At 36.1% G+C, this 14,569-nt stretch overlaps 1 protein-coding gene across 1 annotated transcript in view; it reads left to right on the top strand.

Moving 5' to 3' along the window:
* The window catches only part of NDUFAF2 (NADH:ubiquinone oxidoreductase complex assembly factor 2), a 220,875-nt gene that overhangs the window by 126,191 nt on the left and 80,115 nt on the right, over positions 1–14,569 (top strand). The window contains exon 2 of the mRNA XM_072605562.1: positions 13,553–13,642. Within this exon, the coding sequence (XP_072461663.1) occupies positions 13,553–13,642 (90 nt within the window). The remainder of the gene's footprint in view (positions 1–13,552; positions 13,643–14,569) is intronic.

Here is a 14,569-nt window from a genome sequence, read left to right as displayed (position 1 = left end):
CTCACTGAGGAGCTATGCACACTTGTTTATCCATTTTAAATTGAGAAAAACAAAAAGATAAATGCTCAGATGCTTCTGTCCTGGTGATTTGGTTGTCAACCTGTTTCCTTATTCCCTGACTAGTGCATACTCAGATCATTTCAATTAAAAGAACTAGGCTCCGCTAAAATTATGAATGTTATTTAATCAAATAGGATATCCAAAGCTGTTGGAAACAGAAATGGCATTTGTTATTTATATTCAATTAAAGTAAGAAATTGAAATTGCCAAATTAAATATTCCTTCATGAGTAAATTTTCTGAAATGATAGGTGGGAATGACAAAGTCTGGTATAGTCACATCAGGGAAATTTGTTTTCAAAAGCAGATTCCCAGGTGAATCTTGTTAAACCATTATGCCTGGGCTTATTAAGCCTTAGATGAATATGAGCTCTATACTCAAGTATGAGCTCTTTTTGTAACTCCCATGTTGTTTCTTGAAGAATTTATAATGATAAAATGTCCTCCTCACCTTCACTTAGAGATGACAAGAAAGTGCTCAGTGGTAAAAAGACCAATTTGGGAATCATATGCAAACTTAGTTTCTGACTACAGTTGACTTTAGGGAGAATTTAAAGTAAGCAGAAGGATACTTAAAATGGACTCCCTCTCAAGGCTCATTTTGTGTACTAAGTTGCTTTGACACAAACTTGTACTTTATATGATGGTGTGTTATCTATCTGATTGAAACAGGATAACTAAATATTAGTGCTTGAAAAAAGTATATTTTATTGATGTCTTTTGTCTTTGAGTCACAGTCATTTGTTAGCGTCAGCATCTCCAAACTGAACTCTTTTTTGATAAAGAAAAAATTCAGCAAAAGCATCCAATACAGAGAAAGCCTCATATATATATATATATATATGTATGTATGTATGTATGTATGTACAGATACACACACACACACTCTACGTAGTATATGTATAAGAATACTATATCCATACACACACACACACACACACACACACAGTAGGGAGGAGAGAGAGAGAGAGAGAGAGATCTCCTGGTATTTTTCCACACTTTCAGTGTTTTTTTTTATTATGCAAAATTCCACTTCTTTTTAGTAATCTGTTCATTTGCAGTATTGTCATTGTACATATTGTGTTCTTGGTTCTGTTTATTTCACTGCCATCAGTTTAAACAAATCAGTGTTTCTCTGAATCCCTTAGATTTCTAATTTCTGGATTGAAGCCAAATTTTAAGTTTCTTTGTTAAAACGTGTGTGTGTGTGTACTTTTAATTTTATATATTAATGCTCAACCATTATTTTCATGCAATAGAAATTACAGATGTGTAGTATGTATCAGCTTTTCCACATAACCTTCATTCATAACAGTTTATGGGATATATTAGAACCCATATTTATTGGGTTTTTAGTGATATTTCTAGAAAAATTAAATAAAATCACTAAATTTATTGTAAACTGTTGTTTAATCAGAAAGTTATTTAAGAAGTAAAATGATATGTAGCTTTTTATCAGGCAGGATTTTTCTTTCCAAATGGGTTGGTTAATAACTGTAGATAACTGCATTTCATGTAAAAATAGTGAGAGAGAGAGACATGACTTACTAAATAAATAAAACAGTAAAACAATTACTTGTGAAATCAGTGGAAAATATACCCTCACTGATTAAGCAGGGAAATCCTGTGGCTATTTGGGGGTTGTTTTTGACACAGTATAACATGAAGATAACAATTCAAATAAAGACAACAGCCATTTAAATTGGCTCTCTGGGTAGGGATGAGAGAAGGAATGCAGTGGGAATTATAGGTGATGACAAAACTTAGTGAAATTACATACATATTGTTTTTATTTAACAGTAATAATGTATTCTGAATATTTTTGTTAGCAAATATTTCCCTTCCTGTATTCTGTATTCCCATATTCTATATTCCCATATTCTATATCCCTCTTTCCCACCCCATAGCTGCTTTCTTGCTATTTGTAATCATTTTCTGCCTTTTCATTGGCAGTCTTCCGTGGCCAAAATGCATTCCCACCTTATTAGAATCCCTTGTTTCCTTCACAACTGTGCTCTGGTGACACTTTACGCGTGAAGTCCTGATCCCTTCCCCAACTACTAGTGCCTTCCCTAAAAATTTTATTTGGATTTTATGCTATACATACATATGTATATGTATATACATACACACATACACGCATGTATATATATGTATATAACATAAAATTTATTCGTCATATACATGTTGTTTCCTGTGATCGAATATTATATAAACTCCATGAGGGCAGGGAATATTTTGTTTTCATCTTTGTATCTCAATACCTAGAAAAGTGTCTCACATAATAAATAATTAACAATATGAACACAAGCATTTGTTCATGTAGCTATGTATGTGTGTATGTGTGTATGCATCTGCTGTTGATGAAAAATATCCATGAATTTGTTAAATAATTTAAACACCAGTTTTTGTTCTCATTGTAATTGGGCTGTCTGATCAAATATGTAACTAGTGAATTTTTAACATAGTTAAAAATTAATGCAAAAAAGTTTACAGTTTTATTATATATAAGGTAATATTTCCCTGCATCTGTGAGGTCATCAAGGGAAGGTTTAGAGCAGGTCTGCACAACTTAAGGCCAGAGGATTTCAGGCCCGTGAAAAATCCAGAGGATATAAAAGAAAGTAAAGATATAATGAGTGCTTTGTCTATACCCAGCTTAACCTGCCTTCTGCTAGTCACCATTGTGCTCATTAGGTAACATGGCAGATGGGTTGTCACTGCGTACTTTCTCCTGTTTGTTATATGACACATAACAACCAACCATCAATCTGTTTCTAGTCTGAGAAGAATGATTTCATGATATATAAAAATCTTAAGTAATAAGTGTTATTAATTGATATTAATTGAAATTCCCCCTTTTAAAATATGGTTTATTTGCCAAATAGTTTAATCATTAATTATACCTTTACTTGGAAAGTGAACCACTAAGAACCTATCTGAAGCCCAAAGAAGTTTAGCCTGTTTTAATTTTGGCCCCTACCCTACTGCTAGGTTGTGTAGGTCTGGTTTAGAGAGTAGACAGATAAAGAAGATCCCAACTTACAGACACACCCTCAGTTAGGAGCTGAGATAAAGACATTTCCCTCAAAAAGGAAACTTAGAAGCATGGTGTTCAGGTAGGTAGGAGAAGCAGGAGAGAGCAGAATAATGAAAATGCAGAGAGGAAAGGAGAGACAAGAAACGGTCCATATTGTGTTCTTGGATCTCTACATTCACTTGCTTCTAGATCTTACGTATTGTGTTCCATTTTTTTCATGATTACTGTTTTGTAGTATAATTTGAGATGATTATATTAGACCTTCTTCAGTCTTGCATTTCTTCATTATTCCACTTGACATTTTATTCTGTCGGGAATTTTGCTAATTTTGTCTGTTACTATAAAGTAGCCCTTGGTTAGTTTGTTTTTAGTGCTAAGTGTGTGAATTTATTTAGATAATACCGTTTTTATTATATTGGTTCAGCCTAGACTTGGACACTCAATATTTCTTCAGTTATTTGTCTTCCTTTTTTTCTCTGAAGAGTACCTTGTAATTGCATTTATATAAATACTGGGTGTGTGTGGGTATGTAAACTCAGGTACTTTAGACATTTTTAATTATTTGAAATGAAATTTCTTTTATTGTCTTCCTCTGAGTTTTTTTTAGTGATGAAAGACATGACTTGAGAGGCTGTGTTTGCATCTTGCTACTTCACTAAAGTTTTTCATTGAGTCACTGGGGTTCTGTATGTAAATTATCATATAGTCTGAAAATAGAAATAATGTTACCTTTTTTGCTCATGTTTATTCCCTCAAGTTCTTTTTCTTATTGCTAGAGTTAGCATTTCTGATAATCAACTTTCTTATTGCTAGAGTTAGCATTTCTGATAATCAACAAGCTTTTGCTTTGTGCCAGGTGTTATGCTATAGGCTAGGAATAAAAATATAACGAGTGAAATGATTCTTGTCCTTCTAAAGTTTATAATTTACTGAGGTAACAAAACATTCTCACAGATGTATACAGGATGTATACTAAATAAATAATCAGTGATTTAAGCATAGATTCAGTACTAACATGTGAGCAGTTGTTCTTGAAGGATGTGGCACTAGAAAGGAGCTGTGTTCTGGGAAGCAAGAGGTGAGAAGAAATAACATTTCAGAGCTAGGGAACAGCTTTGTACAAAGGAGATTGAATGTCATATCTATGGAACCATATATATATATATATATATATATATATATATATATATATATATATATATATATATATATATATATATAACAAACCATACATTAGACCATTGGTTGAAGAGCATGTTAGAGTGATATGTGTAGGCCTTGAAAGGCAGATTGGAGCCATACTGCAAAGAATTTTAAATGCAAAATGGAGGCTATTTATGCTTTATCTGAGAGTTTTTCCAAGGCATGCAGTAAGATCATCAAACCTAAGGGTTAGGGATATCTGTCTGACAATTGTTTGGGGATTAATTGAAGAGAGAAGAAACTGTATGCAGTGAGATCCATTTGGAGGCAATTTGTAATAGTCCAAAGAAAAAGTTGAGGGACTGAACCATATATATATGGTTACTGTAGTGTAAGTTGAGAATGGGATAGGGGAGATAAATGTGTGGGATGTTGAGGAGCTAGGTCTTCTTGACTTTTCAGTTGATTGGATTGGGGAGGAAGTAAATAAGAATGAATTGAGTACTCCACTTACACTGTAAACCAAAGTGACTAGAAGAATAATAATGATTTCAATGGAAATAAGGAAGTTAAGAAGGAATTTAGGGAAAAGACCATAGATCTGGTTTTGGACATCTTGTTTGAGATACTTTTGGGTCATGTGAAAATATTTTTCAAGCAGTTGGAGATGTCAGACTGTCAATAAGCATTTATTAAGTACCTACTTTATGCTTGACAGGCACTGTACTAAGCACTAGAAAGAGGTCAGACAGTCCCTACAAAAAAAGCTATATGCAGGAAAAATAGGAAATAATTAAAAGAAAGAAGACATTGAGATTAAAAGGGCTTGGGAAGGCTTCCTTTAGAAGATGACATTTTAGTTTGGACTAGAGGGAAGCCTAGGAGAGAGATCATTCCAGGAATGATGAGACAGCCAGAGAAAATTCTTCATGGAACAGCAAGGAGGCCTGTCTCACTGGAATAAAGCATAGTTGGCAGGGAGTAAGCTATAAGAAGACTAGAAGGGTTGGGAGGGGAAAGGTAGGAGTTGGTTGTGTCTATGAATGCCATGCTGAGAGTTTGATCCTGGAGGTGATAGGGAATCATTGGTATTCATTGAAGCAATAGGAAACCATTGGAATTTTTTGAATATGGAGGTGACATGGTTAGACCAGCCTTTTGGGAAAAATCACTGGCAGCTGAATGGAGGATGAATTGCAGTGAAAAGGGACCTATGACAGAGATAACCAACTAGATATTGCATTAGTGCAAGCCTGAGACAATGAGATCCTGCACCATGATGGTAGTAGTATTGCAGGAAAAGTGGTGTAGTTGAGATATGTTGCAAAGGTAAAACCAACCGATTTTGGCAAAACATGATATATGGGACATGAAATGTATTGTAGTAAAAGATGACACTTAAGTTCTGAGCCTGCGGAACTGGAGGGTGGTGGTACCCTCTACAGTAATGGCAAATTTGGTAGATTTGGGAATCATCTGCATAGAAATGATTGTTGAATACTTGGGAACTGGTAAGATTGTCTTGAGAGGTATTAAAGAAAAAGAGGCATAGAAGAAAGATATGCAGTTTATTTTTACACAGAGGGCAGTAGTGGTAAGAGCAACTAGGTGGCGCAACAGGTAAGAGTTCTGGTCCTGGAGTCAGGAAGACCTGAGTTCAAATCCGACGTCAAACACTTCCTAGCTATGTGATCCCAGGCAAGTCACTAAACCCTGTTTGTCTCAGTTTTATCATCTGTAAAATGGTTTGGAGAAGGAAATGACAAATCTCTCCATTATCTTTGCCAGGAAGACCCTAAATGAGGTCCCAGAGAGTCAGTCATGACTGAAAATGACTAAATAAGTACAATAGCAGATGATCCTGCAAAGGAGACTAGAAAGGATCAGATAGGCAAGAGAAGAATGAGGACATAGTAGTATCAGGAAACCTCAGGAAGGAGAGAGTGGTAAATTGTGTCAGATGCTTTAGAGAGGTCAAGAAGGATGAACGCTGAGAAAAAGACTATTGGATTTATCAACAAAAGGAACGTTTATAAACTTGCAGAGTATAGTTTTAATAGTGTAGGATAACTTTGAAGCAACAAAGGGTTGAGAAGTGAGTTTGAGGGGATGAATGAAGGTAACTTTTTCTCGGAGTTTGGCTGGAAAATCACATAGGATGATAATTTGAGGCAAAAGTAAGGTGAAATTAAAGGTTTTTTTTTTAATTATTGGTTATTTCACTATATTTATAAGGAGCCAGTGGATAAAGTAAGGTTAAAAATGAGGAAACAAGAGAAGATGATTAAAGGGGCAGGTTTCTGATATAGATGACACAAGTAGAAGCATTGAAGCATCCTCTGAGTGTGAAGCAAAAGAGGAAAGCATGAGGGGTGGACATTTAGATGATTTGAAAGGTGAAATTTGAGAGGAGTTCTTTATAGGATAGCCTCATTTTTTTTTTTAGTGTAGTATGTTGTATAGCTTAAGAGGACCAATTTTTTAGTCTGCTACTATATTCATTTGAGTAATTGTTCTTTTTTAATTAATCATTTAACAGTATAGTCTGAGTGTAACATTTGCCATTATTTTAGTTTTTTTTTTTTCATTTTTAGCAGCTTTTCAAACATGGTAGGGTATCTGGCAGTGAATTTTTGTGAGGCTATTTATGTCAGTTAATCACTTCATAATTAGCCAATTCTACCATAGTTGCAAATTGTGAAATACAATTGAAGATTGTCTCCTAATTCAGAACTACGACAATTTCCACCATATTTCCTTTTACCCTAGAAGATTATTTTTGTTTCCCTTTACCTTTACATCTTCAGATGATCAGTCTGTACTGTGAGAGTAAAAATAAATATAACATGGTATTGGCACATGCCATAGTATGTATGAGGTTTGCGTATTTTGGAGTGTAAAGAATATTGTTTCTTTTTATGCCAGTAGTTTACCAGACTTGGATTTGTTTGCTTTTGTTAGCTAACTTCACTGCAAAGTGGAAGATTTTAATTACAGTAATTAAATTTCCTCTTATTGTAAAAGAGGCTTTTTAAAACCTGGGTTTTCCGTGCCATCTATCTTGAAGCCTATTTAATTTGGACAAAAAGTTTTCAGCCCTTTTGGACTGAACAATTAAGATATGTTAAAACACATCTGTCATGATTCAGACAGAAAGTTAAAACAACACTGCATAATGTTTGTTTCTTATGATTTCATTTTTGAAGACTTGTGTTCTTATTCAGAAATGTGCTTTGTAAATTGGAGATAAGGCTCTCTCTACAAAAGGTTATAGAATGTGTTGGGTGAATATATATATTGCTTCCAAAAACTGATTCTTTCCACGTTAATTACAATTTCAAATAGCTACCTTTATTGCACTTCCACATAGTAGACGCATCATATTAATATGAGTTCAGATGATTTCCCCCCATCATTTAGGTTTTTCTTTTTTAATGCTTACCTGGTATGGATCAGTGTGAAGGTTGTATTTTCTCCAGAGATCCAGACATTACCTCTTTATATTTTGGAGAGTAAATGATAGATCTTCATGTGATATTCAAGTTGTTTTCTCTTTTATCTCCTAAGAGAACACCAAAATAATATTCAGCTGTTGATTAGCCACACTAGTGGAAGAGAGGGAGGTTATGGATAATGCCCAACAATGAGTATTTCTAAATCCTTTGTACTTGACTTTGGAATGCAGTCAGAAACCCTTCTTAGTGTTAATTATAAATCTTTCTAGGGAAATAGACTGTGTGACATATGTTTTGTTGGTTGCAACAAAGATACTCTTTAGACCTTTAGAAAATGTTTTAGTCTGAGTAATTTTCATTACTACCAGCCCCATGTTTTTGACAGTAAATAGGAATAAAGACATTTATTTATCATCTGTGTGGGAAGAGTAAACCCACTTATTTAGTGGTCTTTTCTATTGCTGTGTTACTTTCAGTTTTATATCTTACTGACATTTCCCTCCCATCTTTTTAAAGCAAGTAAAGACATCTTTAAGCAAAATAGTGGCAGTTTTTGAGTATTGTTCTGAAATCTGTTTTGATCCTTGAAACCCTTAGTTCCTAAAAGATGAAGGTCATAACCTGATGCAAATTATGGCAAGTGCTTTAGAATCACAAACTAAAATTATGCAGTGGAGTAGGAAGGGGAAAAATTGTCCCCCCCATCCAAAAATTTTTAGACCACCATGAATCAAAAGGAGAAGGGGATAGAAAAATGTATACTGTCCATACTTCCCATGTCTGGGTGTCTGATGTGATTAGAAAGAATTAAATTGCCCTCAGATAAATTGGGAAGCATATGGATCACTGATTAGGTGCTAATGAAAGAGGTAGATTTAAGTCATTTAACCTTTCTAGGACTCAATTTCTTCAAATTAGAAAGGTCCACCTGAGGGTCAGGTCAGAAATCTAATTCCTGTATTCTCATGCTTCACTAATGATAGCAAGAAGAGATACATAAGAGAGACAAGACTTTAGACTCTTCTGAATCTTTCTCTATGGGATTCTGGAAAACATGGAGTGTTAGTAAAGTTTGGGTGGCTGGTAAATGTCTCAGCAGACTAGAGTTATGCAAGTGTATTGGTAAGCTCGCATAAACAGCCTGTAAAAAACAAAAGTACCAACTGCAAAGTTAGTGCTTGCATGCCAACAAAAACATATGGTAATTGTGTAAAATCACAGAATTTTATGGTTTGGAACACCCAATTTAATCACTTTGGGGGAGAGAAAATTGCTCATAATAGATATGGACAAAATGTTAGCTTTAATGTAGGAGGTTCCTTTTTCCAACACAGAGCCAAATTACAGCCTAATTTGTGTTCATTTTATTCTCAGTATTTCAGAGAGACATAGACCTGGAAAGGCAGGGATATGATAAATCTGGATCTAGGTTGTTCTAGTGATGATGACAATAGCAGCTAGCACTTACATAAATGTTTACAAAGGTTTTACAAATATTATTTTATTTGATCCTCACAACAACCCTGGGAAGTAGGTGTTATTATTAGCCTCATTTTACTGATGAGATAACTGAGGTGGAGCTAGGTTTAAGTGACTTGCCTAGGATTATACAGTTAGTAATTGTCTGAGACCAAATCTGAACTCAGGTCTTTCCTGACTCTAGTCAGGTATTCAACATTCATTCATTCATGTATTCATTCCTTCGTCTATCTGTTTATTTATTTATGTTGGTCCACTGTGCCATCTCGAATTTGTATATGTGTCACTTTAACATTTACACGGCACTTTCCTCATAGCCACCTTGTGGAGGAGGTAATGCAAGAAATGGTGTCTCTCTGAGAAAACTGAGACTCATGGCGTTTTTGACATATCCAGGGTGATGTAGCTAATATTAGAACTGGCATTCAAATTAGATTCTCTCAATTCCAGTTCTGTTACACTTTCCACTGTAGTATGGTGTGTCTCTTTAAGTGAAGGACAAAATAAAGTAGGAATTATAGGATGCAGAGTTTTGTGGTGCATTTTGCATATTGTCTCCTCTGTCTTGCCCTTTATATTTTTTACTTACATGAAAAAGAAGTTTCAGAATCTAACAATGCAGAAAAAAACTTTTAAAAATGCCTTCACCATAAAACTTGTTGGAAGGAGTTTGCATATAGTTATTTGATTATTCCTAATCTAAATACTCCATCTTATTGCAGACTGTTCCTAAGTGTATTCCTGGAAACCAGTTTTTGAAGCTGATTCCCATTTGTACTTTTTAAAAAATGCTATTGTTGTTTAATTGTTTTAGTTGTGTCTGACTCTTCATGACCCTTTTGGGATGTTCTTGGCAAAGCTACTAGTATGGCTTGCCATTTCATTTTCCAGTTCATTTTCCAGAGAAGGAAACCAAGGCGAACAGGGTTAAGTGACTTGCCCAGGGTCACACAGCTAGTAAGTGTCTGAGGCTGAATTTGAACTCAGGAAGATCAGTCTTCCCTACTCCAGGCCCAGTGCTGTATCCCCATGCCACATAGCTGCCCTTTTAAATGCTGTATTGGTGCTTTTTGTACTGTTTATATTGCTCTCACTTACCAATCCACCCCCTCCCCATTGAACATTCCCTTGTAACAGAAGAGAAATTCAATGAAACAAACTCACACTGATCATATCTGATAGCATGTGCCTTGTTCTTCACTACCTTTCTACCTAGAAGTACTCTGGAGTCAGGATTCATCAAGAGCAGCCATCTGAATTCTGATCTCTTGTAGTGTTTTTCTTTCACATTATCATTGGCATTGTGTGTCCTGCAGGTTTGCGCTTCAAGTTTGTGGGCGAGGTCACTACCTGGTTCTCTTCCTGCAATGATTCAGCCTGGAGCACATCTTTTCTCATTTGGAGAAAGAAGGAAGAAAAGGAGAATAAATGGGAATGAAAGGGATAGGAAGGGAATACAGAGCCTACTGGAAGTGAAATAACTTCTATGACAGTGAAAAAGATGACTGGAAATAGAGTTTGGGCCTTTTCCTTTCCTCCAAGAGATTACTTAGGGAAAGGCCCCCAAACCACACCCTCAACCCTCTCAGTAGAAAGCAGCAGAGGACACCCCGAGCATTGTGTATCAGTGGAAGGAGATGGCACCTGAAAGTAAGAAGGGAAAACAGAGATAAGTAAAAGATCAAAAGATCATGTAAGACCAAAAGTCCAAGGGAGAATACAGCTAGTTCAGAAGCAGATAAACCAATAGACAGAATAATACAACACAACACAATATACATTGATCAAGTGCCTACTCTATACCAGGCATTGTACTAAGTGCTGAGGAAGCATATACAAATAAACACTTAGTCTCTGCTGTCATGGGGGAAAATAGTCCATTAAAAAATGCAAGGTGGAGCCATGATGATGATGATGGTAGAATCAAAACAAAGCAGAGCAGCTGGTGATATCATAAAGACAGAAAGAAAAAAACACAAAAAGAGGCAAAACCACAATGAACAAATGTTATATATAATATGAGGGGAAATTCCCTATTCAGAAAGGAAATTCTTACTTCCCAAAGACCATAGAACAGTGGGTAGGCAGTCCCTATTTAAAAGAGAAATAAATGTGTTTTAAAAAAGAGAGAGAGAGAGAGCCCATTGATTGGGAAATGACCAAAAAAAGTAGTGTGCCACATAATGGAATATAAATGCTCCAGAAAAAGAAAAACAAAACTATGAATGTGAAGAGTGCAAAGAACTATGAGAAGAATTGTACAACTGATCCGTAGTGAAATAAGAACCAGGAAGACAAAAAAGTAATTGTGCCTTATCTCTCACTGGTTATCATCATCCCATCTACTCTCAGTAGCTGTCCAAACCCATCCTTGCTGCTCTTCTTTTTCTCTAATATAGCTTAATCCCTTTTTTTATGTGGTCCAGGTTAGGGAGAAGGGTGTTGTCCTTAGCTTTCCTTGTCAACCTTAGTTCTCCTGACTCTTCTTTATAGAACTCTGCTAGTTTTTTGTATTTATCTTATAGGCAGCTAAGTGGCATAGTGGATAGAGCACAGGGTCTGGATTTAGGAAAACCTGAGTTCAAATATGCCTCAGATGCTCACTAGCTGTGTGATCCTGGGCAAGTCATTTCACTGCTGTTTGCTTCAGTTTCCTTGACTACAAAATGCAGATAATAGCACCTATCTCCAAACGTTGTTGTGAAGCTCAAATGAGATATTATTAAAACTCGTGACACTCTGCCTGGCATATATTGGGCATTATATAAATACTAGTTATTATTATTCTCTTCTGTTTACCCTTGTTTCTATTTTCTAGAAACCTAAATTGGTCAATGAGCTTCACGTGTATCCACGTAGGTCTTTTTTGGACAACTGCCCCTTCTTTATCAAAATCATCTTTCTGTCTTCAGAATTTCCTTTTTGAGAGCTTTCCCAACCCCCTCAGACACTAGGCAGACTCTTAAATATTTCTCCCTAACCCCATATCCAATCTGTTCCTAAGATCTGTTAGTTTCACATGTGTACCATATCTCAAATAGGCCTCCTGTCCTATGACGCTGCCATCACTGATGCAGACCCTTCCCACCTCAGGCCTAGAGTATTGCAATACCTTGCTGGTGAGTTGGTCTGTTTCAAGTCTTTCCCCACTTCAGTCCATCCTCCATTCAACCAAAAGGGGGGGTCTGTCCATTGTCACCTTTATACTCAATAAATACACCTGGTTCCTTATCACCTCCAAGATCAACTGTAAAATATTCTGTTTGATGGATCTTCATAGCTTTTCATAATCTACACACAATTGCACACATGTCTGCGCACATGCACACACACCTTTCCAGTCTTCTTGTACCTTACAGCCTACCACATACTTTTGTTCCAGTAACACTGGCCTCTTTGTTACTCCACAAACAAGATGCTCCATCTTTTGGTTCTGGACATTTTTACTGACGGTCCCTCTGTTTCTGAAAGGATCTTCCCCTTTGTTTCTGTTTCCTTGGTTCCTTGGCTTCCTTTAAGTTTTAGCTAAAAGCCCACCTCTTTCAGGGAACCTTTCCTAATCTCTCTTACTTCTAGCGCCTTCCTTCTGCTAATTATTTCCTATTTACCCTATAAAGAGCTTGTTTGTACATACTTATTTGCCTTTTGTCACCCCTATTAGATTGTGAGCTCTTTGAGAGCAAGAACTATCTTTTGCCTTTCTTAGGATCTCTAGTGCTGATGCCTGGCACAAAGTAAGTACTTAGCCAACATTTATTGACTACCTGACTGACTCCCACCAGTAATTAGCCTGAAAGTCCCCCGTGGGATGGAGCATCTCTAGCAGATCAGAAATGGGAATTTAACTACACAAAAAGAGAACAAGCCACACTGTAGCACCCCACTCTTAGCTACCTGGTGATAGGCATTGTTATGTAAAGATCACGGATGGGAAGTCAAGATAAAGAAATCAGCCAGAAGCAAACTCAAAATTAATATTATGCTCATAACATTCCCTAATAAGCCAACTTCATTGGAACAAATTCGAATTTTGGAAGAAGCGTTATGTCAGAGCGATTACATTTATTAGGTTCAGTACCTAGACTTTCAAGCAGAAGGTGCTGCCAAAGTGTCTTGTAAATTACTTCTTTTCATTTGTCTGTATGAAGAGGGAAGTTGTTTCTTCTGTAGCATTTTGAGATTTGCGACTGCCCCAATTTGTATCCCTACTTGTAAATAAAAACCTACCTGTCCATTGGACCGTAACTTTGTTTCTTGTTGTAGCATCCTAAGTGGTGACATATTAGCTGACAGTAACTAACAACATTATGTCATATGAAGGTATTTCCCAGTGCTGCTTCTTCCTATTTTAAATATATTCCTTGTGTATTTTGTAGGACAAACTATGCGAGAAAGAAGATTCATGGAAGCAAGAAATATGAAAGAAGTAGACTACAGAGAAGGAGATATTCCAAAGGAATGGGAAGGTACTTTTTTTTTTCCTTTTTGTAAACTATGCGACAGGAATGGTTTAAACATAAGAGGAATAAAAAAGAGCATATGTAGCTACAATCTGATTTGCTCTTTTTCTCCAAATTCGTCATTTTGAGAGGTAAAATTTCTGACTGAAAGCTGAGTTTTTAAAAACATTCTTTTTAAAAGTTTTGTTTGTAAGCTTTTTGGTTTGATATCTAGATCATTTCCAGATATGCTTAACCCACCATTAGCCTTCCCCTTTATCAAAAAAGTCTTACAGACCCATCCTTCCCAGTGATATTGGCAGTGTATGGAGCCTTCCTCACATATTCTTCACCTTCCTAACAAGTCCTGCTCCAGTCCTCATGGTTCTCAAATGCAATCCCACACAGCAAAAATTCTGGCAGCATCTTTGCAATGCTGCCAAGCTTGTGAGCATGATCCTAGCAACGGACTTAAGTCTGCTTTCTGAGGACCACCTTAGCTAAGGACAGAGAGGCATATAACCAGTAAAATGGATACTTAGCAATGAATTTTTTGACAATGGCGAACCATAAAACAAAGAAGAAAGAGAAAATGGCCTCAGTCTTATGTAGCCCCCTTGCACCTTGGCAATGGCTGTGACAGAATAATAGAAAGGGGGCAGAGGGTCCAAATATCAATTTTTAGACCATTTGTGCATTGTAACTTGACTTGATACTCTAATAGTCCACTGACCAAGAGATGAACATACTGCTGAAGGAGCTGAATCCTGTCAGCCTTGTTGTTTTTTCCATAAATAAGACCAAAAGAAATAAGAAAGTTGCAAAGATAAGTCATGTACACTTCTTGGAGATGCAAAAAAAGGAGTTGAAGGGTTAGTTTTATTTTTCACCCAAGTCAATAAAAATATTATTTTCCTTTAATATTGAAGTACTCAAGATTAGTATTTGGAGAAA

The sequence above is a fragment of the Notamacropus eugenii genome, chromosome 4 (assembly GCF_028372415.1).
Source record: "Notamacropus eugenii isolate mMacEug1 chromosome 4, mMacEug1.pri_v2, whole genome shotgun sequence".
Classification (NCBI taxonomy): Eukaryota; Metazoa; Chordata; class Mammalia; order Diprotodontia; family Macropodidae; genus Notamacropus; species Notamacropus eugenii.
The sequence above is the reverse complement of the archived record's forward strand: the minus strand, read 5'-3'. Positions and strand labels throughout refer to the sequence as shown.